General features: G+C 44.7%; 1 protein-coding gene across 1 annotated transcript in view; it reads right to left on the reverse strand.

Moving 5' to 3' along the window:
* LOC144139858 (uncharacterized) overlaps positions 1 to 20,420 on the reverse strand; it is a 150,713-nt gene extending 130,293 nt beyond the window's left edge. The window contains exons 1-2 of the mRNA XM_077672104.1: positions 20,115 to 20,420; positions 12,044 to 13,511 (exon numbers count right to left, since the gene is read on the reverse strand). Of these exons, the coding sequence (XP_077528230.1) occupies positions 12,044 to 13,511; positions 20,115 to 20,331 (1,685 nt within the window). The 5' untranslated portion in view covers positions 20,332 to 20,420. The remainder of the gene's footprint in view (positions 1 to 12,043; positions 13,512 to 20,114) is intronic.
* Between the last annotated feature and the right edge of the window lie 3,539 nt (positions 20,421 to 23,959).

Raw genomic sequence — 23,959 nt, forward strand, 5'->3', positions numbered from 1 at the left:
GGTGTTTGTGCCGTTTTGAAAGTGGAAGTGAAAGTGTATTTTATAAAAATAATACTAACATACTATTATACAGACGAGGGTCCAATTGTCAACAGACTGTAAGGGGACCCTCAAATATTAATGCACAAAAATTTGTGAAAGCAGCAAACGGGCGTGATATCTCATCATAATAGTAAAAAGACAAGTGAAGTTAATCTTCTTGACATGCACTCAACAGTAAGCCTAATATATATAAAAAAGTTATAGTGTGAAGTAACGCAAAAGAATTAACGGCACAAGCAAACAGGAATGTCACTCATAAATACAAACAAAAGCAGGATTGTAATTAAACAAGAAAAAATTCTCTATGATTTTATTAAAGCATGTAATACAAGATGATAATTTAACTGTAACAGGCAAATTATTCCACATTGTGACAGCTGCGAAACAAGATGTTTTCGTACCGTAATTAGTACGAACACTTGGCAATAAGAAATTATTATTACTTGAAAATCTGGTGAACGTTTTGATTCGTAAACTAACAAGATCAATGAAATCATAAGAATGATAAGAGTGCAATAATATGTAAAAATATTCCCAGGTTGTTGTGAAATACTGCATTAATTGAGAGTATGTTATTCTGATGTAGAAGGCCTGAAGCAGAAGAACGACATGAACTAAAGGTTATAATGCGAATACACAGATTTTAAATATGTTGAACCGATGAAACGTGAGAAAAGTACGCGTTGCCCCATGAAACAATGGCATAATGTGAATGACTGTGAACAAAAGCAGAATATAAAGACAACAAAACATGATGAGGGAAAAAAACGCTGAGCCTTGATGAAAGCTCGTATGCCAAAAGCGGTCTTTTGCTTAAGATTGGAAAAGTGCGATTTATATGTAACGTTAGGGTCGAGATGAATGCCAAGGAATCTAGCGCGGTCACATGGTGCAATTAAATGAGGGCGAAGTTTTAGTTTAGGAAAATTAGTGATAGTTTTCTGATGAGACCTGAATACCATAAATTTAGTTTTTTTTTCCGGGTTAATATTTAGGTAATTGTCACGGCACCAGTTTAAAACGTTGTTAAGCACTGCATTCAAGTTCGAAGTAAGGCAAATTATTTATTTATTAGATAATAATATTGTAGTAACGTCCGCATACAAAACGCAATGAGAGGGATTAATGCAATCGGGAAGGTTGTTAATAAATAAAATAAAAGTAAAGGACCTAAAATTGATCCCTGGGGAACGCCTTGATTAAATGTTCTCGTTTCAGAGAAAGTATCAGCAACATATACAGTGTATTTTCTGTTTAGCAAGTAACTTTTCATAAATGAATATGACGGTCCGCTTATGCCGTACGTTTCTAATTTATTAAACAAGATTTCCTGATTAATGGTATCAAATGCTTTCGTAAAGTCTAAAAAAAACTGACCCTACAAAATTTCCAGAGTCAATAGATTTTTTAATAAAGTCACATTACGAAAGCAAAGATAGGTGAGTGGAACGTCCAGACCGGAAACCGAATGGACAAGGGTTTAGTATATTAACATTAGTTAGGTAGCTATTAAGACGTTTGGAAAACAGCTGTTCAATTAGTTTACTCAGACAGGAGAAAATGGAACTGAGGCGGTAGTTAATTAGTAATATAAGATCACCTTTTTTGAAAATGGGTATCACTTTTGCTTTTTTTAAAGAAGCTGGGAACATTCCAGACCTAATTACAAGGTTTATTATATGGGTAAGTGTATATACGATTAAATCGACAACTAACATCAAATGGCGAACAGGAATGTTATCTAGGCCTGGGCTCCTATTTTGAGTGCACCAAGCGTAGACAGCACTTCTTCTTGCGTACCAGGGAACAAAAAGAAAGATTGGTTGGCATGGCGTATACCATGTTGCCCATTCACAGACTGCAGGGTATTGTTGAAGACAGAGGAAAAATAATCGCAAAAAGCATTGGCAATGTCAGTAGGTTTATTTAGGTTTGTTCCATTGCAGGTAATTTTTAGTATTGAGGCATTAACTGTAGTCGTGTTAACGAAGGTATTAAATAGTTTCTTTGGTTTTTTGGAGTTATTTTTCTGTTTAACAAATTCATTCTCATTATAACGTTTTTTTTTTTGCCTGTTTAAAAAGAATGCTTAGGAGCGAGCAGTATTTTTTGCATCGCTTAGCTGAACAGGAATTGAAGGCCTGCCTTTTGGTTTTCTTGTAGAGGTTATCTGTCTTTCCTATGCTTTCTAAAAGTCCATTAGTAATTCAGAGATTATTCGGGAAACTGAACCTTTTTTTTAATATTTAACAGTAGTAGTGCTAGATGACACAGCTCTTAAAAACGTCGAAGAAAAGTGCTGCAGTGCTAGTTCTGCATCATGCATGGAGTTAATGGTACACCAGTCAGTCGCCCTTATAGCTCCTTTAGATTTTACTGAATCAACTACGGATGTACAGTCGGTAAAACGCTTGTCTATAACAGCGATGTCGGCTTCAACCAGCTACATCCGAAAACTGCCGGAACATACTCATTCCAAACATGTCGGAGGCAAAAGCGAAGGGCTAAGACTTCAGAATTCCGCAGTAGTTTTATTCAAATCCTGCTCTGGCGGGGCACTATAGGGCTGAGAGTACGAAAGCTGTGTTATAGACAAGCCTTTTACCGACTGTACAATGAAAACTGGGTTTTTCAGGGACGTCCTCGTCAAAAATAAGCAAAGTAGGATAATGATCGGTGATATGTGAGTCACGAACGGCTGGGAAAGGTTGGGGTGATAGGTTAGATAGTGCATCGTCTAATAAAGTGCACAGACCTAATAAAGTGCGTCGTCTAATAAAGTGCGCACGCATCTGGTGCGTGAATGTATCAGAGATTCGAATCTGAACCCAGCTAAGCAATTTGTGTAAGCGGTAGATGAGTTAGATTCGGTGTCACGTAAGTTAATGTTTATGTCACCAATTAACAGAACGTCCTTATTTTCGAGTGCAAGCTGGTTAAGAATAGTATCAAGGTTAAGCAGGAATTCAGTGAGAGAAGACGAAGGGGAACGATAGATGCAACCAATGACGAACTTTTTATTGTTATGGGGAAGTAGAGAACTAACCGTTTCTATCCACACCGATTCGCAATCCTCGCATATGCCATGCAGCATATGAGAGGTTTTAAAGGAGGGAAGAGAGAAGAGCGTAGAAGAGTAAGATAACGAGGGTTTACACAAAACACGGATAAGAAGGCAAGCGATAATAATGGCCGTGTGGGCAATTAGGGGTGCAGTGCAGTTTCGTAGTAGAAAATTCATTGGCGACAAGGCTTTAAAGGTATGGCAACTTTCACGTTGTACCTTTCGTAGGACGTCTCGGTGCTACACTTCCTATCCATGATTATTTTAGAGCAAAGCTGAATACTTGTACCCCCAAACAGTTTCATTGCTGTCGGCAAGAACGCCAAGGCACCAAGGCCTAAGACGGCGAGCGCATGCGTCAAGCTACTCAAGCATACATCATAGAGCTCAGAATTCGATTAAGGAAATGATGAAACAAGTACCAAAACCGCATTATGAATAAGATATGAATAAGAAGAAGTTTGAAAACAATGGGACTCCCCCTCACCATGTCCCTGGTAAAGATTATGTTTGCAGATGATCTTTTAGGACTAGGCAGACCTAGTCACACTAAATAGAGCAGTTCTTGTCCAAGACGCTGAGCGTATGCGTCAGGCCAGGCAGGAACCAGCATTTGCCGCCACAGAAGCCGAGCGTTGTGTCAGTAGGTAAGGTATTGGGGTACCGCCACTAACGCACGCAAGTCAGCAATGACGGCAATTTTGGCGGTTTTGGTGGCCAATATAGCGAAGCTGCCGCATCTACGGCCTCTCCGCTAACGTCAACCGGGACGGTTGTCAACAACACTACCGAAGGTGCAGCAAAACTGCTTTTTGGAACACACTTCTGCAGCTGAAATGCAATTACACGCGTTATCTTTGATTCGCATTCGGAACGACGTAAGTCACCCGCAACCGCAAAGCAAGGAAGGCAAGGTAAGGCCACCAGAGTTGACCGGCTAAAACGCATAAATAACAAAATGACGCCCCCATGAACCGTCGCAGAGTAAACCAATTTGACTTAATGCGAACTGACCAATGATCATAGCGGCGGCAAGGAAGAATATTAGAGAAGAGCGTCGATACTCTGTGGCATTATCTAGTGACTCAGCCGAGCGCAAGCGACAAGCCCGCCAAGACGACGAGAAACATTTCACACCTTTCTCCATCACCACTTGTAGTTGTTTAATACGGTTTTGCTGCACTTCCTCTTAAGCAGGGCGGGATTGCGACGAATTCGTTTTTAGATAATGTGTCATTTATGGCATGACTCACAAGGAACTGGCTGCGCGATTTTTTTTTGTGAAGTTCGAAAAGATTTCTGGAACTCATCAGAAATATCGATTATGCGGCCGCCAGCGCGCAAGCAAACAAGACAATCAAATTACGCCTTTTTTCTGAAACCTGAAATACCGCCGGATAGAAAAGTGTGAAGAATAGAAAATGCTGGCCATTTTCTCCCTGTCAGGCCTTTCTGATAGGGATCATGCAACCCTTCGGTTTTGAGCGTTCCGCCTTACTTTGTATGAAATAGAGGCGTGGCCAATAGCTCTGTCTACATTGTGTTTGTGATATGTCTTTCGCAAGCAGTTTTCTGGGAAAAATGATTGGGAAGTGGTATTTGTCCGCCCTCTTTTTTGGGACGTCTACAACTTCTTGCTTCTACTCCGAATAAATATCGCAAAAATAGAACAAATAAAATCCATCTTTGCCTGCCAATTTCAGGTATTGGTGCTTCCATATGTTATTTTACGACGTTAAGGGATGAGCAAACCTCCTTAAGAAAATTTCCCCGCCCAGTAATACAAGAAAGGCATTCAAACGCGAAGGGCCGTGGGTTGGTGCGGTTAAGAGGCATTGGAAAGGGCTCACGGAGAAGATCGCAATTTCTGTGAAAAAAAGCGCGCTCAGCTGATTCTGTATTTTAGCGCATGCACCAAATAAAAACAGTGAAATTTTGTACAGATAAAGGTTAATGAAACCCTATGGCAGTTTTCGACAGTATCTCTGAGTAACAGCTCTAAATAAAACGGCAGTTAGGGCTGGAATGCTGCCCAAGAAGGATTTAGTTGAAACGTGAGTACAAAAAAAAAACAAGTTAATTTATCAGGGCCGTGCTGTCGAAGTGACGTTTAATTATTTAACGCTTCTCGGATGCGCAATCTGTACAATCCTGGATAATCTCCCAGTTTCAATCACTGTATTGGCCTTTCCGTGAAGAGGTGTACAAGTTTGGTTTTGCTCTTGCATTGACTGCAACGTTCTGGATATTTTTATTCGTATGAGACCTCCATTTCGATTCATTAGGTTATTACTGGAAAGTAACGGTGCTGTTTTCAAGCCTTACGATTTTTTTTTTCCTGCGGTACAAGGTACTCGTCGTCCTGGAATTTAGGCTGCCTTCTACACTAGCGACATTAAAGGAGATTAAGTTGGTATATATTTCTCACGCAAGTTGGTTTACTTTTAACGTAATAACTCTCCCTCCGAGCGTAAATTACGCGCTGCCGTAAGTGAGATAAATGGCCTATCGTTTGCCAGCGACCTGCAGCATGGCTTGAAGACCTGGATGTCCTTTCAAGGACGAGATTTACCTGTGTATGGTGTTGAAGGCTCAAAAGCAAGCATCCACTAAGTGAACTTTAGTGTCTTAAGATGACGGAGACCATTTCGCAAAAGCCGAAAAACCCTTCCTTTGCATAAGCTCCCTCTCGAAACAGAATTTTATGAACGAGGTTGATTTTTTCAGGTTAAGTTAGTAATTTTGTATGGTATTTCCAAATCAAAAAAAGGAGTACCGGGTCCATAGTTCAACTAGAAAGTCGGCACTTCAAAGCTTCACGTTTGTAGTATCCTGTATATATGCCATTTATGTGCCCGGGAACGGTCGGATAGAAGAAAGAAAACAAAGACAAAACTTGATGTTCAGGCGAGCATAATGTCGCTGACCCTCACGCCCGTTATTTGCAAATTGATTGAGCGCCTTATCAACAATCGGCTCACACGTTATTTGGAATATGTCCAACCGTATTTTCACCCAGCCCAAACAGGCTTCCGGCCAAATGTTGGCACGCATGATAGCCTCTGGCTTCTGCGTAGGGTAATTAACCGCCCTCACTACCATCGCGGCACTCCTGACCTGATCATGGCGGTTGATCTGCGAAAGGCGTTCGACAACGTTAGCCACCTGGTCATTCTAGAGGAACTTGCTCGCGCCTACCCCAGTGCCCGCACGCAAAATTGGATTAGAGCATTTCTCCAAAGCCGGCCTGTACGCCTTCACGGTTCGCACCCTGGATGGGAACCTACGACTTACTACCTCGACCGCGGTGTTCCCCAAGGGTCGATTTTAGGCCCTCTACTTTTCAACGTGGCCATGACCAGAGTAGCTCGACAACTTGAAATTGACTCAGGCGCCCGCTTCACCAATACGCCGATGATATCACGGTCTGGACTGAAGCGGCCGACTTTGATTCTTTAGAGGGCCAGGTTGTTGAGCTACAGGCCGCGGCTAATAGCCTTGAGCTCACTCTGGCTCAGCTAGGTCTACAACTCGCACCTGAAAAAACCTGGCAGTATACGGTTGTAAGCCACCTGACCCGCCCCAAGAAATTGTAGTCAACCTAGTCAACTGCGATGTATCTGCTTCAACTGAGCCCATTACACTCCTAGGCCTCCCCATTGGAACAAAAAACAGTCCTGGCATCTGGCTCAAAAGATTAAAACAGAAATGGAATGCCATACTGCCCTCCATTCGTCGATTGTCGAATAAATATGGTGGAGCATCGCAGAAAGCCATCTTGAATATGGCCAGGGCTGTCACTGTGAGCACCCTCACGTACGGTGCAACGGCTTACGACCTCAACAAGACCGACACCAAAACCATTCAGGTGCTACATCGGGCGACCCTCAGGACAGTCACTGGCTTACCAAAGCACACACCCATTGGTAAACTGGAGCAAGCTGTACCTCTTCCTCCTATTGAAGCCATCATTCAGGAGGCCAAAGCCCAGGCGGACTTCAAAAGACCCCTTACACACCAGGGACACGCCTTAGTAGCGTGGGACGCCAGAAGACCACCAGTACTTTCCAATTACCCAGTCCCCATAGCACCCTGGCAGCGACCAGCAATTGATGCTGCTACGCATAGCAGACCTATAGAGCGTACTAATACTCTATTGCGACAGCGGCGAATTCGACGTCTCAAAGGGATCGCCTTCAGAACGAACTGGACATTTTCACGGACGCAAGCGTAAACCAGTACGGCGCGGGCCTTTCTTGGACATGCCCTGAGGCACCGGTTCTCTCAGGGTACACTACCATACTTGGCAAAGAACTTTCCAGCCTCGATGCGGAGCTGTACGCTATTAACAACGCAGTGTCAGCTATCGCCTTTGACTGTGACCCACCTCTACCGCCCTCCATACGCATACTCACAGATTCGTACGAGGCCCTCACAGCTTTGCGATCATATGATTCAACCCACCCTGTCGTCCACGAAATTCTATTTCAAATTCAACTTCTCAAACAGAACAACACCAACATCCGCGTCGACTGGGTACCTGGCCACGAACCATTTTCTTCAGGCAACCAGGCGGCTCATATGGCCGCTCAGGAGAGTTCCCCCTCTTATCCTCCACTGGTGCCTGGGGTAAGGCCGTCGCGGTCTCCCTCTCCCTCCCCAGCGATGCGTATTCACCAGCACAAGAAAGACCGACGCACACGTCTAAAAGCCCTAACTCCAGCTGGCTTCCTCAGCTGCCTACCTCCTATTCCCCGCTCAGGCGAAATTTTTATTAACAAATATATTGCAAATTCAGCGTACACACCTGAAACACTTCGCAAGTGGTATACCCCTCACCTGCCCCCTCGATGTCCTTATTGGCGTACCACAACGCCATCAGACCTCACACACCTAGTTTGGTGGTGCCCAGCTTTCGCCACGCACCGTACATTTCAATCTCCCCAACCCCATCCCGATCTACAACAAACTGATGCACAACTATTATGTGAAATAGCGGTTTATTCAATCAAAAGCGGTCTGGCACGGGTTGTTTGAGCGGGTCCTCCCCCGAACGAACTGGTGTATGTGCACAAACTCTATTGCGATCACCATGAACTGGCCCATGAATTGCTGGTTGCACGAACTGGCCCAGTTATTGACTCTACTGAGAACGACCAGCATTAATTTGTTTATTTTCTCTTACCCTCCCTCCCCATTCCTTTCCCCCATCGTGACCAGTGGTCATCCTTTTCTATTAAAGGTTGTCTCTCTCTCTCTTGACCAGCTTCGCCAGAAACTGACGCACATCATAGCCGCATATACAGCTACGCCCAATCTATGTTTATCTCGGTATATGTTGGTGTTGAAGGACCGACGGAAAGGAATAGAAGGGAGGCGAAGTTGGAGTTTCGGCTGGACTGCTTTTGCGCCATCAACCCGCCTCAGCTCCAGTGATACCTTTTTTTTTCTAAATACACCTTTTCCTGACAATCTATCTCGGCGTTGTCACGCGATGTCTTATGTGGAGGCGGACTTGCTGTTTCCTGTGCCGCTTGCCAGCGCGGCTTCAACCCAACACTGAACTTCGGAGTGGGCGCAACGATCGACGCCGCGCGATGCTTACAAAGGAGACGAATCCCCCTCACCGTTCATCCTTGTGTCCCATTCTCGAGGCCCCGGCAACTGCATTGGAACGGACGACACCCATGTAGAAGACTGGCTCCGCATATAGAAGATTGGCTCCACACTCATGCTCGCCAATGTTATTATTTTTGTCAGAAACAAACGGCTCGAAAGTGCTTTGCAACCAACGAAGATAGACAAAACTGTTGGGTTGTTTTTGAAGAACAGCTTCGAACAGTGTTCGGAAAGTCCGTGGGTCGCCAGCTAGCGGCAAAGCAAGCGCTCTCAAAACGCGATCAATATTGTACTGTATGTTGCGTCCCCTATATCCAGGACGTCATGGTCCTATGCTCCAAGGTTGACACAAGAATGTTGGAGGAAGACAAGGATGGCCACATCCTCAACGGCTCTCCAGATGACGCACTTCACCTGCTAATTTTTAAGGATTGCGCCAAGTGGACTCAATCATCAAGGATTGTCAACACTTTGGGCAGGCCAACGGACGCCCTGGAGCCCACCAATTTACTCTCCTCGCGGACGCAGCTGCGACGTCTTCTTGCGATGACCTCCATCTCCCCTGACCTCTGCCCCGTACGGCGGACCCTGTCGCACTGTCTGCGGATCATATCACGATAATCATGCGTCGTGAACTAGAAGCAATGGCCCCGAACACCACAGAGCCATGCGCAGATGATCGCTGCCAACTACCCACAATCTCTGTGATCCAGGCCGTTGTTCGCGATAAAAACGCAAGGAAGGGCCTAAATCCAATCCGCAGCAGCATAAATCCGCATCCTCCTTTTACTTACGACTTTTGGCCTACTACGCCCCTAATCCCGGATCACCTTTCGGTAACCCCAGCCGCAGTCCCCCTGTATGCCGAACACCAGATGACAAACCCATCTGCTTTAACTGTACCCGCATTGGTCATATCACTCATTATTGCAGGAATCCCTCGATACCTCCTTCAAATAGGTCCTTTGATTTACAATTACCGGCCCTTATACTCCGCCTACACTTCCAATGCGCAGCACCGTTTTCCTCCAAGTTCTGATGTCCAACCCTTGAATGCAGAACCTGTGCACACCCGGCTCAAGTGCTTGCACTGGCATCAACATGGTTAGTCTCGCTCGCGGCAACCTCGCAGCACTTCCCCGATACCCGGCCATGCAACCCCATCCGCCTCAGAAAAGTGGATAGTGCAGCTCCCGGAGGTGACACTGCGTTTCTGACCTAGCCCGAAAATTCTGTCCCTACTTTCTCTCGAAAACACAGCTTACTACCCTATCATGTCGATGGTGTACGGGTTACTGCATTTGTCAATACAGGAGCACAGTTGTCCGTAACGACCTCACCACTTCGCCACCGCATAAGGAAAGTCCTCACGCCTGCCCCGTGCCGTGTTCTGAGTGTTTCCGATGCTGCGATGACCTCCGTAGCCGGAATATGTAATGCTCGTGTTGGAATTGTCGGCCACGAAATTCCTGTCGTGTTTGCCCTCCTCAACACATGCCCTCATGACGTGATTCTCGGCCTTGACTCTCTCGTCGATCACACTGCCTTAATCGGTTGCGCTTCAGGTTTTCTTCGTCTCGAGCTACCACCACCCTTGCTACTAATGTAGACCATCAGCCCTGGCTTTGTTTCCCTGAGCACATTCGACTGGACAGAAAAGCAGGCACCTATTTTCCGCTGACCTCACCTCCGCCCGTGAAGGATGGTGATGACTTCGCTTCACCGGTTATCAACGTGCTGCTCAACGGCAACGCCACCCTCCCCTTTCCGGGCGTAATGTTTGCCCAGAACCGCACAACACTCCTTTTCCTGAATTTCGGAGTCTCAGCCCAAATCCTTCCGCAAGGACTAGCTCTTTCCCTGCTTTCCCCATTGGATGACTGCGAAGTTTCCGCCGTGGCCATTGACACAGCTCAAGATGTAAAGGCAAGCCCCGCAACCTTGCAACAACAGAGCCGTTTATGACAATAATTTCTCCTGACCTCTCCGATCAGCAAGCGCAGTAGCTCGGCTGTCTTCTTGCAAGCCGTCGGAACATTTTGCCTTCTACAACCATCGCTTAGGTCAGATGTCCTTTGTAACGCATCCCACAAACATCAGCGATGCCAGCCCTATACGTCGCCGCTCATACCGCGTGTTTCTTAACTAACGGGGTGTCATTCAGCGGGAAGTCGATGAAATGCTCACAAGAAATATTATTGAACCTTTTTATAGCCAATGAGCGTCACCAATCGTCATGACGAAAATCGTCTCGGCCAGCTTCGCCAGAAACTGACGTTTATCATAGCCGCATATCTAGCTATGTCCTATCTCAGTTTATCTTGGTGCGTATTGCTGTTGAAGTACGGATGCGAAGAAAACGAAGGAAGACGAAGCTGGAGTTTTGGCTCGACTTGTTTTGCGCCATCAACCGGCCTCTGTGCAGATGACTGCGGTGTCTTTTGTAAATACACGTTCCTTCTGACAACCTATCTCTGCGTTGTCAGGTGACAATATTTTGCTTTCATGGGCGAGTAAAAAAGCGCGAAACAAAGAGGACATACGACTTTTTATTTTTATCTTGCTAGCGAAAAATTCCGCAATAATTATTAGCAACGGTCTTGATTCTGTTGTTAGAAAAATATGAGATGGTGTACCGAGTACATATTATACTGCTCAAGTCGTCAAAATATGGCGCCGAAAGTAACCTGACAATTCTCGGTCCTCCCCACTCATTGAAAATCCTCTGGGACAAACTAAAAAGCAAATAAAAGTAAAAAAAATGAAAAGTAGGACTGCGCCATTAAAAAAAAACCAAACACCACAATTCTTTGTTATGCGATATCCCGCAAATTTAAGCGTCGTGAACCAACAAATTAACCTGGTTTACTTCGAAATACATAGATTTTGGCAAGTCACACAGCTCCATTACAGTCACGAAAGACAATTTCGGGCCGAATAAACGCAGGAAATATTGAAAAAGGTTGCAGGTAGGTGAGTCACTCTCCAAGCGTTGTGATTTTTTCCACAGCTTTTATTCGGCAGTGGAACACATTACTGCACTTGCCTTTCGTTCTTTCTTCACCTTAGCCTCAGTCAACGTTCGCGCTGTAATGTGTCCCACACATGCGTATTCTCTTTCTCAACAAGTTTATAGTTCTATTATAGGTATAGCGCATCTATAACCTCCGCCTTTAGTTCTCGTGTTTAGAGCTATACTTTCTTACTTTCTTCAAGATTCATTGCTAGGAAGCCCGGACTAAAACCTTTGACACACAAGGAGCTTGACTGTATCCCTCAGCAATGCTAAACATGACATCGCAGTGGTAGTACACTCACAGTTTTACGACGTCGCTCCCCAGGTCCTTAGGCACGTCCTCCACCGCAGCCCCTACGCAGTGACACTCCAGGCCAGCCCGTGGTTTTGCGTCCAAGTCGTCTGAAGCCACTGCCGTAGCCTCGGTGCCCCCCGCGGAGCCGCTCGGGCCGTTGTGTTCCACGCAGCGGCAACCGTCACTACGAACCGACTCCGTGAATGGCAAGGGCAAGTCTATGCCACCTCTCACGCCTCCAAGGGTGGTGAACTCAGCGAAATCTTGTTCGGGTGGCCTTCCGTGTTCTTTCGACGGGAATCCGGGAGGATGGTCTCTAGCTTTTGGTTTGGCTCTCTCTGCCACATCACTTCCGTAAAATCTGTGGTCACTCGACGGCGATAATGCTCCAAGAGCGCCCCTTCCGTCACTAATGGCTCTTCGCTCCTGCCAGCCCAGTGTTGTCGTTCGTTCAGGTCTTCGCTTGCTTCTAAGGAATCTTTTCTTTCGCATTAGTACATGTTTAGAGAAAACACCACTTTTATTTTTGTACAAGGCTTGGTACCCCGGAGTCATAAAATTGTAGTTCGCGGTTTGAGGGCCACGTGTGGTCGGTCTGTTTGAGCTCCTTATTTTTTCTGCGTGCTTCCAGCCGCGGTTTTGTGACGGGCGGTCTGGATCGGGAACTATATAGAGCTGCACACCGTCGCCGTGCCAGTAGTTCCGCTGGTTATTTGGACAATTTGAAAGGCTGTGGGTAGTTCGTTTGTTAGAAAAGTGTTGCGTTTCACTCGTTTTTGCGTTCTTCCCCTGTTGAAGGTGCTTGATAGTTTTCTCCAAAGCGGGTATTGTCACGGATCTCGCACCAATCTTTTTCTTCTCTTTGTGTTTCCGCACGTTGACAAGTACTTGTCTTCCTTTCATCGGCGTAGGTAAGACTTTTTTATTGAAGTCATAGTAACGCTTCCCTTCTTTTTCAGCAGATTCTGATTCATGCAACACCGATTGGTTGTCGTCTGCAGAGTCGAGGCCAGAGGTATCTCGTAAACGAGTTTCAGAAACTCTCGTGCCTGAATTAGTCATACAGCGATCTTTACATAGAAGTAGGAAGTAACTTGGGGACGCTGGGTATTTCCCCTTCTCTGACACGTTGAAGGATGGCAGAATTTGCGGAAAAGGACTTTTCCCTTTTTCCTGATTTTGTTGCTGAAAAAAATCCCTCTCCATTTTCAATATATCAAAAAAGCTTTTGCTGTACACTTCACGACGAGTGGAATGTTTCTTCACCAACCGCTTTGCATGGCTCCTTCGAAAGTTTGGACTTTTCAGCAGCGATCGTCCTTTGCGGCCGCCTTTTTGCCATCGTTCCGAGTTCTCGGGAGAAAGAGGGAGAGCAAAGTGCAAAATACGGCGAAAAGTAATGAAGTATCTTGGGACTTTTCTTGCGAACACCTCGTCTGTGCGGGGCACAATCATCCAAGCGTTTGTGGGAACACCTGCAAAGAACATGAACAAATATTGTTTAGTTCGCTGTAAGCATTCATTTATTAATCCTACGCACTTCAATTCAAGAAAATACAAACTCTGTGCAGCTGCTGTATTCCTATTTTTTCAGTACCACCTCAATATACGCACACCAGCGTACATTGGCGCTTATATACTGGTATGCCGAGCAGTCCCGTTTTTCATTGGGGCACCACGTTCTTGGAATGTCAGATATTGGTCCCTCTTATTTTTACATTTTCCAAGTAAGGGGCACGTTTTGTTTTTGAGTGGCCAGCTAGTAGCTCAACGAGAATAGCGTTGAAAGCGCGTGTGAGCGCGCGTGGTATCTGATTCAGTGAGCCGTGTTTGCTGACACCTGACCCGCTTCCTATGCCTTTCTAGTTAGGCGTCCCGCCTAATAAGCCGGTGCATCAGCGCATGGCCGATTACATGGACGCAAATCGCAGTACTAGTCTCTTGTATTCATATCATTAAAGCTTAATAACCACAAACTAGCCCAGAATATAATAGTAAGCTTTAATTTCGGGAAACATTGAATGTCTGCGATAAATAGGTATTGACAAACCAAATATTTTGAGATATACATCTAACCAAATGGCGAGTTTGACTGCCTAAGTAATTACTACCTAAACAAACTTACAATGCCAGCTTTACGCTGTTCAATATGGGGAGTAAAATTGAGGCGGAAAAACACCCGGGAGTCATATACACTAACAAACATAAAAATACTTGTAAATCACAAACCACTCAGGAGTACGAGTTGGAACAGCTATGGGCTGGTTTGCTTTTAATTGAACTATTTGTGCAACAGGTACGTAACCAGAACAAATCTGCTTTCTAGAGGCAATGCGTCATCTGACTATCTCGATAATGTTCACAACTTCAAAGGTAAAAAATGGGCGTAATGTGTTTCACAAGCACATTTTTTCGTGTCTATGGCATTCTCTTGTATTGGTGTTACGCAACTAAAACGTTTCCCAAGTTGTACGCATGTTTTTTATCCTCCTAATTGAAACTGGAACACCACCAGGAAGCGTTTGCTGCATATTGTTCAGCACAGCCCCGCACAAAACCGTGTAAATCGACGCACAGCACCGTGTAAATCGAAACATCTGTGAACAAAATGCTCACAACAGGTTAATAAGAACAAAATAAATTGTTCACAAAAGGTTAGAGAGAGAGAGAGAGTGAGAGAAACAGAGAGTGCTCCTGGAAAGCGTTTCTCCGCACGCGTGAGGAGAATTCGATTGTATTGTATTGGATTGGATTGGATTTAATTGTGTTAGAACAGGTTGACCTAAATTGAATTTTCCGGTATTGGATTGGATTGGAAATTGTTTAAGCGGCAGTAAGGACTCTCACTTTGATTTACGGTAAGAACGATCTCCAGTGCTTCACCTACTCGTCATGATTCACTTCGTGGAGATGCGTGATTTTTTTATATTACTGTGTACTTATTTGCGGCATTGCCCTGGCAGCCTCCGTGGGAACCGGGCAACATAAGGATGACCCAAATATTTTGCAAGTGATCAAAGTCTGGTGTGTGCTGCACCCGAAGTGACATCGGCTTTGTGCCGCAAGGGATCCCAGTTCGATCCCGACCAGGGGAAGAGTTGATCTTTCTGAAGCCTGCGTTAGTGTGCGGTACGCCACGTGACTGCAGTGGCTAGATACCGCGACCCCGGATGAACTATGACGACAACCCGGTTCCTTCAAGTGCGCGACTTTAAAAGTAGTTGTTTAATCTCCCGATATGTATGCGTCAGTAATCATCAGCATCATCATGTAGATTTCCCGTGTCATTAAATCTGTCATCCCTGCTAAGGGCAGCCATGGACCAGGTCTGCTTTGCGTCGTTCTTCCGTTAACATTTTGGTACCGTTAACGGAAGACTAGCACATAGACTCCAAAGTTCAGGAGATACTTGTAGAACAAAGGTGACTTAATTAGCCGGCTTGGTTTCCCACGACGGGACACGTTGTTGTCTAAATCTGGCTAATCCTACGCCACACAGTAAAAGTGCCGGCATTGTAAAACCTGCCTTGATACTACAGGTCAATATTTCGACTTCCTTTTCCTTCGATGAGCATTTTAATTTTGAATGAATGATGATAGACTAAGGAGTGTTTTACATGTCTAACTTCATTATAGAAGTTGCAAATAAATGACCAAGAGCACTATTTTCTCTTAATCATTGAATTAGAAAGACAATAATGATAAATAATGCGCCACTAACAGTCTCAGTTACGAAGATAGAATATGATGAAAGGTGTTCGTTTCAGTTATGAACACGTTTGTCGAGTTTTCGAAGCCAAGGGTTGAATACGTATAAGTTGTACTTCCATGTTTAGCGATGTCTTGTTATAAAAGTCTCGTTAGTACCAGGTACAAAGAAAGATTAAAAGCTGCCATTGCGTACAGGACGAGTATGCCTGTACCTGAATCTACGGTACAACGGCTTGAAACCGCTAATCAGCATGTGCAGCTGAACTCGGACGTGAGAGGATATAAAACAAAGAGTCAGTTGACATTGCACGTGCGAACGAAAGGCACGAACGAACGTCATTTTCAAGTTTTTATTCCGCAAAGCGACCTAAACGTGAACCCTGTGAGCACTGTGCAATCGGCTGGAACCAACCGCACTTCCCTTTGGAACGGAAACGTTACAATTCAGTATGGACGCTGGAAACGTCCTTGTGCACATCACAGAGTTACTGATGAAAACTAAAATGCCGGAAAACATTGCGGATACATACTAGCCGAATAGGTAGGGTGCAACCTCTTCCCGTCGATATTTGTCACTACCTGGCCACAATTTAGGCTTTATTTTAAACCCACTGCTCAACAGAAGTACCGTTCACGAAACATTTTCGGCTAATTCTGGCGGGACAGTCTTAAAATTAATAAGACAATGTCGTGATTTGCAAGTTTTAATGACCCCATAATAAATTATTCGAATTACAGAGGGAGGGCAAATTGCTTTGGTTAGATTGTGTGTTCGTTACGTGCGCCCCGTGACAGAAAAATTATTTAGCGCTCTAACGAAGAAGGCGCGTGCAACCTTCCTTGCACGCAATATCCTTCCTTCCTCGCAATATCCTTGAAGAATGCGAAGACAAGTTCGTGTAACTATAATGCCTTACGTCCTCGAACATCGCAGTGGTGGCCACTACATCACATGCCTTCTTATTGTGTATAACAACATTATATAGAGGTTTCATACGTCACGAACGTTTTATATTTAGCCGGTTTATTGCAGGTATATGGTCCACATAAGTAAAATTCCTACAAAACCCAGTCTGTTTTTTAGGTTACGGGAAATGTAGCATACTTGTGATCCGATTACACATCGCTTTTGTCAATAATTTATACACAACAGAAAGTAGGGTGACGGACATGAAATTGTTAAGGCCATGAAATTCGCACTTTTGTGATTTAGGACAGGATTAGATTTTTCATGCATTGGCACCCTTAGGGTCTTGTGGTGCCGCGAGAAGAACCCGTGAGCTTCTGTGTCAAAATATCCGACATATTATCCTGCAGCTCGGTTAACAAACCTTAAATGCAGCTACGCTACTGAAAATGCACTGCGTAGGATAGCCAGTAGCCACTGTTCCTTATTTTGGCATCGCATAGAAATCCACGCGAACGGAAGCCGAGGGTCTGAATTGCCATCCGTGCAAATACGGCAAAACCTTTCGAAGCTCATTGCAAATTCTCAGGTTCACTTGTGTTGGTACCACTTCAAGGTTACTTTTGCAAGCCTATTTAATACTTTCCGCATTCAGCTAAACAATATAAATAAAAAGAAGACGTGAAAAAACTCTCCATCGATACAATAAATGATTTTTCGGGTGAATGATAACGCGAAGCTTCCATTATTTTTTCCACACTGCGTAACGTACGCAATGTGGTGACGCGCAAATAAAAGCGCGATGTCAGAATTGGGTTATCGTGTCAAAGAGCACCCGTCTTTTGTATTAATAAATCTTTTTGTGCACTCATTCCTACGCTTTTATAGGTTCTCTCAAGATAACAGCAATTTTAAACGCAAAACTTTTGTAAAGAAGACAACATTTCTATAGTCCGATCGGCAATATTTTGGGCATGTTTTGTATAGTTTTCACGAAGATCTACACTCCCTTTTTTCACAATAAAAGAGACACGCACACATCATACGTGCGTAACGCACACACACACACGCACGAACACTTGTGTATGCACACACATATATACACGCACACAACGAATATATGTGTTGAAATACATCTTCCTGTTCTCGAACAAATCGTTCTAACAACCGGTGTAGCCACCAACAGCTATGTGTGAGCTACTTTTCGGATGCGAGTTGCGAGTTTCGGGCAATATTTTGTGTCTGCATTGAAAATAAAACCAGAATAGGTGAGTGCGGATCAGCGTTTTTGAAAATGTTTCTCCACGCTTGTAAATATCTTAGCACTTGACGCGGATGGAGAATTTCTAAGAGTGTCGAACAGCTATCTTTATAAACTAACTCTGCGTTGGTGGATGCCGTTGTTGTTTATCATGCGGACCCTTGTTTTATGCAAACAGTTGTCACATTTGCAGTTGCAACCTCCTCGCGTGAACAAAGTATCTTCACCTTTTGGGCTGAAGATTTATGGTTAAACACCTCTGACAGACCCTTCATGCCTATTATAAATTCAGTCAGCTCAAGGTGGGCATTCCAACCATGGTAGTCCAACACGAACGAAATACCAAACAGGCTGGTACGACGTTTTTCATCGCATTATACCCTACATCAAATGAAGGTATGCACAACAAACTATAGATCTTGAGATATTCGACATTCGTTAGCAGTTATAATAATAGTATAGGACAAAGCGCCGTCCTCTAGTCTTTTTTGTCCAGTTCTATGTGGTTTTTCCGAAATGTACAAGATGTACTAACTAGCCGAAGCTTACAGTTCATTGACGTATTATTATCGCGCTTTCACCAGTGTTTGCTTCATTGCAAAATATTGTCAATATATGGAGGCGTAATTTGTTTTATAAAAAAAGCTACGCAAGCAATATCGGCGAAAAGTTTTAGAAAAACGTGACTCCGTATAGCCATTCTTTACGCATAACAATCTTCCCGTCAGTATGAACTCAAAACCAATGCGGTAAGGTACTTGTAAAATAGGCTGGTCGAAAAGAAAACGTGAAATCCTCGAAAATTAAAAATATATAAGTCAGTCATAACTCAGCAGTGGTCAAGTACAACAAGTATTTTCTATCGCGTCAGAAGAGTCATTGCTAAGGGTGGCACTGAGTCCAGTACGCGGAGAAACTCTCTGGCGAAATTGGTGGTATATGAACAAGCAGAATGAACACGCGCGAAGTTAGGCATAATACAGGAAAAAAAGCCTGACTTTCCTCCTTGCACTTATTTCCAGTTTTTTTTCTGATCGCCAAATATTTGCTGTGTAAGACTACTAGATAATACGTGACTTAAAACCGGGGCTTAGAAACTCTTCGTCACCACTGTAGCACCCAAAGGAAGCTTCTGTGACCAATTGTGTGAATTAAAACTTAAAATCATTTGCACTGATTTTTTTCCAGACGACCAAGTGCATATTACGAAACAGTAGCCGTATAAGCACTGCAGAGATATCCTATCAGCTGTCAACTAAACTGGTAGTACAATGGGCGGTTAATACTCCCTTTGGAAACATTTTCCTGGTTATTTCGGGGTTAAAAAGATCTTGCTGAATAGTTCATCTAAACCTAAAGTCGATTAAACCTTGCAAAATAGCCTTTTCTATTCATTGTACGCTTCGCCCCACAGTTTTTCTTCGGGTCCTTCATACTGACTCATTTTGTTCTTTGCTTTTTGTAGGCCGATGTATCGTACGTACATTGGTGACACGCCGTTATTTCTGTGATTGGCTGAAATTACGAAATCTGATTTCCAAAAATATCGCGGGCGCGCACCATAAAAAATTTGGCCAAAAAATGCCTTTAATCCAACAAAGTTGCACTTCTTGAATCTCCCACGTGCTAATCAAATAGCAACTACGCAGTACACTGTGCGACATATGTAGACAGCCATTCAACGTTGATGTGCGTATACAGACACACGGATGTCGCAGTCACTTACGGACGGAAAAAGAATATCACGAAAAGTAACTTGACCTGTGCGTACTGTAATAAAAATCCTTTAAAAATGTCCGGCGCTTTTCATGTTCTATTGGCTAGCTTGTTTAACGGCCAGAATTCACCTTAATAAATATTATTATTCTGTGTACAGGTTTTGTTGTTTCCTACATCATCCACATCCAGCAACAAAAAAGCGGTACCACAAGTGAGCTGACACAAAAATATTTGAATTGTTTTATTGCTGTAAGAAAGAGAACTTAAAAGGTAGAATAAGAAAAAAAAGGACAAGTACAGAGGCAACGGTTTGTTTTTGCATACTTTTTTCCGCGGTTTCTACTATTTCGAGCTGTTTTTTTTTCTTTCATAATGAACTCGCCCAATGATGCGTTTTAACAAAGTTGTGAACTCCATTTACCAACCGGCCACTTTTCTGTGATTTGAGAAAACGCGCTCAAACAATCAGGTGCAACTCACCGATTTCCTTGCCGGTACCACTCCTGAGCGCTGTACTCCTCTCACGCTCTTCCTGCAATCCATTCGTCACCACCAAACGTCTGTCTTCGGGCAGGTCCGCAGTGCGCGCAACTCGGACACCATTCACAGAGGCGCGCGTAAACGAAGCAGCCGGCAGAAGCGTAACGAGCAGCGAAACGCGAAGCCACGAGGGCGGAGTGCACGGGGGCGGCAGCATAGTCGTCCGAACTCTCCGGCGGACCCGAGCCGTTTCCCGAGGCGCTCGGTCCGGGATTCCGACGACGCTGCCAAACTCTCCGCCCTCCGCTGTTGCGCTTCCCCTTTCCGCCTCTCACTTTCGGCGTCCTCCTTCTGCGTGTGCGCCAAACGGAACAACGCAGGGAGCGCCGGTGGAGCCTCTTCACGTGTTCCTGTCATTTTTAAGGCGAAAGCTTTGAGTGCGCAAGTCCGCGAAAAAGCGCCGTTGTTGTATCGTTGTAGTTGTAGATTAAGTTAAAAAAAAAAACCTATGGTGTACGGTGGCCTTTGAATCTGTTGAGGCGCAGTAGCAGCCCGATGCTTTTCCACTGCGCTATCTCCTTTTAAAGCGAAGGTTTGCTACTTTCGTCCAGCAGTTTCGCCGCAGATACGCAAGTGCACCTTTTGACAGGAGACACATCCCCTAAGACACACCCCTCGAAGCGCATCATGTCATTTGACGGGCTCGCTTTTGGCGCTGGGCTTAACGCCCCGTTTTCAGTCGTTCTGCTAAACCATTGAGCGGCGGCAGCCGCCGCGGATGCGGCCGATCAGCTGATCGGCCGCTGACCATCCCCGCAGCGTCCCTCCCATGCGCTGCTGGGTCGTCTGGGGCTACGTGTCTCGTCTTGCGTCGCGTTCGCCGTGTAAGAGGAACTCCGCGTTCGCCTAGAATAACAGTGAGGCCGGCCTCGTTCTGTGAGCGTTGCGGGAGCACGAATGGCTTTGAGCCGTAGTCAGCAATACAGCTACATCAAAGATTAACCAAGCGAAACAAAGACTCAACAATACTAGGCCAGGCTTTTCCTTGGCATATCCAAGGTTAGCTGAGCTCAGCCGCGGCCATTTTTTTTTGTTTGCCGCATACTATTTCCCTGCTGGTCTGCCTCCACACAAAGCCGGATTTGGCTTCAATAAAAGACTATTCATTATCATCACCATCATCATCAGCATCATCACCACCAGATGTTTTTATGTCACTACAAATCCATGTAGCATAAAATTCCCTGCATTTCCCCGAGGGGAAGAATGTGAAAGTGCGAATGCACGAGTTGAATTTGCGAGGTTCGGTAATGTTCGCGAAAGAGAGATCACACACACACACACACAACTACAAAGAAAGAAAGATGCATTTATTCACAGACACCTATTTGTGTTGTCGTTGTACTTGATTGGTAGAGCGGATCTCAGCTTTGAAATTTCGTGTCAGTACTCCTTTAAGCGGGTGCATTAGCCCTTCTCACGCCCGATTCCTGGCCAATCCCCCACGTGGGTATGTGCCATGTCAGCGGCCAGGCAGCGCGCGCCCAGCTCCCCCCGTTGCCAAGGAAGACGAGGAGATTCCTGGCCAATCCCCCACGTGGGTATGCTATGCGGACATCTCCGGTGGACGCAGGTTCAGGGTCGCTTAAGAAGTGCATCGCACTTAAAAAATTTCCCAGTGTAGGACAGGAATTGTCGGTGTTGTTGTTACTTTCATTATGGCACATCCGTACTTTGGGAATTGGCCAAAATGGACAGTTTTGTGTGGAAACGTGCCCACTTAAAAATTCACGAAACCGCAAATTGAAAGCTTCAATGTGGTAGATTGAAGAGTGGCGTGTCGGACCTGAACGTGATGACACGTGGGTAGACCAGGTGCACACCAGCCGCGCAGAACAGTGACCCTAGGGAAACCGAGGCGTGTGCTAGCGCGCTTGCTGTCATAGTTCGCCCCGTAAGAAGAACAAACAAAGCTGCAGAGAGAGACACATACAGAGTGTAGCAGAGCAAAAGCCGGTCAAATGAAAGTAATTCTTGCGAAAGACAAAGAAATTAAGGCGCAGAAATAGGCGCAATCAAGACATACCTCTCACAAAGTTGTTAATTAGTGCTCCAGGCTGTTGGCTTCGAAGGACGTAATCAAATTTACGTGCCCCGAGGAATTTTGTTTCCTTTCTTCTTTCGAAGTAGAGATTTTCTCAAACTTTTGCCATTCTATTAGCCCATCCCCTCTAGACCCTTCCTGTGAACTTCCTAGCATTGCTTTTCCGCATCCAGTAAGGATGAATTTGCCGGTTTTCTTCTTGCGTGGTGTAATCGGTGCATTTAATGCACCTGATGCTCAAACCTTTCACCAGTTTCGAGTCAAACTTATCGAAATGACCTGGTAATCGATAATAATGCTGCTTAAAACTAGTGTTAAGCCTTCGTTTTGTAATTGCGCGTAGCAAAGGAAACACCATGTTCTGTTTGAGGCCTCGACCCAAGCTACGGTAAACGGTAATGACGTCGCACTTTCCTACAATGTTATTTTGCGCAACCTCGCTGTTTTAAACAATGAGGTTGACATACGTGATGGTAAATATTTATTCTCTTATGCGCCCGCGTACCTTGTACATGTTATTCAAGCTAGAAGTAAATCCTCTAAATGTAGCCTCGAAGTCTTTCTCTCCTACGTGAGCACATCGTAGAAAAGATGGCGCAAGGAACATGCCGAAGTTCAGAAGTCGCGCTTCTCGTTAAAATGCACGAATTTGACGGAAAAGCTCTAAGCATACCCTACTCGTACCTGACGTATTGTGCTCCGGCAATAAGACAAGCAACTCACCTCAACTGTACGGTTGCAAAATACAAAGTATTTTCAAGAATAAAACAAACCCCGTGTCTTACAGACGAAAATAATCGCTAGATAAACGTGGCTGGAGGACTTGTTGCGAGGAGCTGAATATTTTATTCCGGAGGAACCCCAAGACTGCTAACAAAGACTTCTGGAAGAAGTAAAGTAGGCAGAATGACGGTAGTTTTTTTCATCCAGCCTTCTCGATGCATTGTGTATGAGTCTTTATTTTCTGGTTCTAAGTCCCTCTAATTATAAATAAAGCTGTCTGAAGTTTTAACACACCCTCGATAGTTTTAATCACAGCCGGCAATACAAAGCGCGATTGCCACAAAACGGCAGATCGGATTGTTACTTTTGAAAATACCACCGAAATAAGATATGTCTAAACAATACATACTTGAAAAAGCAATCGTTGGTTCCGTAGCTGCGCTGGTGCTTTCAAAGGAGTCAGCTTTATCACAAATGAAATGTGACAAAGGCATAAAAATTACAACTTTTATGTGTGTTCTCAAGTTTTTCTTTGAAATTCACGCATTCTGTCAAGTAAACCTGTAAGAACAGGTGGACTTTAAAACAAGCAAACGTGATAGAGCATTGTACATATCTTCAACGGAGACCTAGGTTTTTTAACAACGATTTTAATACAAAGCCAAGGAAAGAGATGAGGTCACGCCAGAATGTTCGAGCTTGGGAAATGTGGGAGTAGCGGGGAGGTGGGAGGGGGTGTGGATCAGCGTACATAGCCACTAGCTCTACCTAATATGAGATGGCGACTACTGAGAAATATTGGCCGCTCACAAGCATCGGCCAAACTTTAGTGGCTTCGGTTTGTTCTCTCCCCACAACGGATACGAATTTTTAAATGCTCTCGAATACGAACGAAAATGAACAAGACAACCGATATATCGTCTGAGTGTGTGCATGGCATCCGTATTTTTTATTTGGATTTGACACATTGTCTAGGCTTCTTTCGTCTGCTATGGTGACTCAGAAGATAAGGCGTTCG

Source organism: Haemaphysalis longicornis, unplaced genomic scaffold (genome assembly GCF_048455015.1).
Source record: "Haemaphysalis longicornis isolate Haplotype H1 unplaced genomic scaffold, Haemaphysalis longicornis Haplotype H1 scaffold_5, whole genome shotgun sequence".
In the NCBI taxonomy this organism is placed as follows: Eukaryota; Metazoa; Arthropoda; class Arachnida; order Ixodida; family Ixodidae; genus Haemaphysalis; species Haemaphysalis longicornis.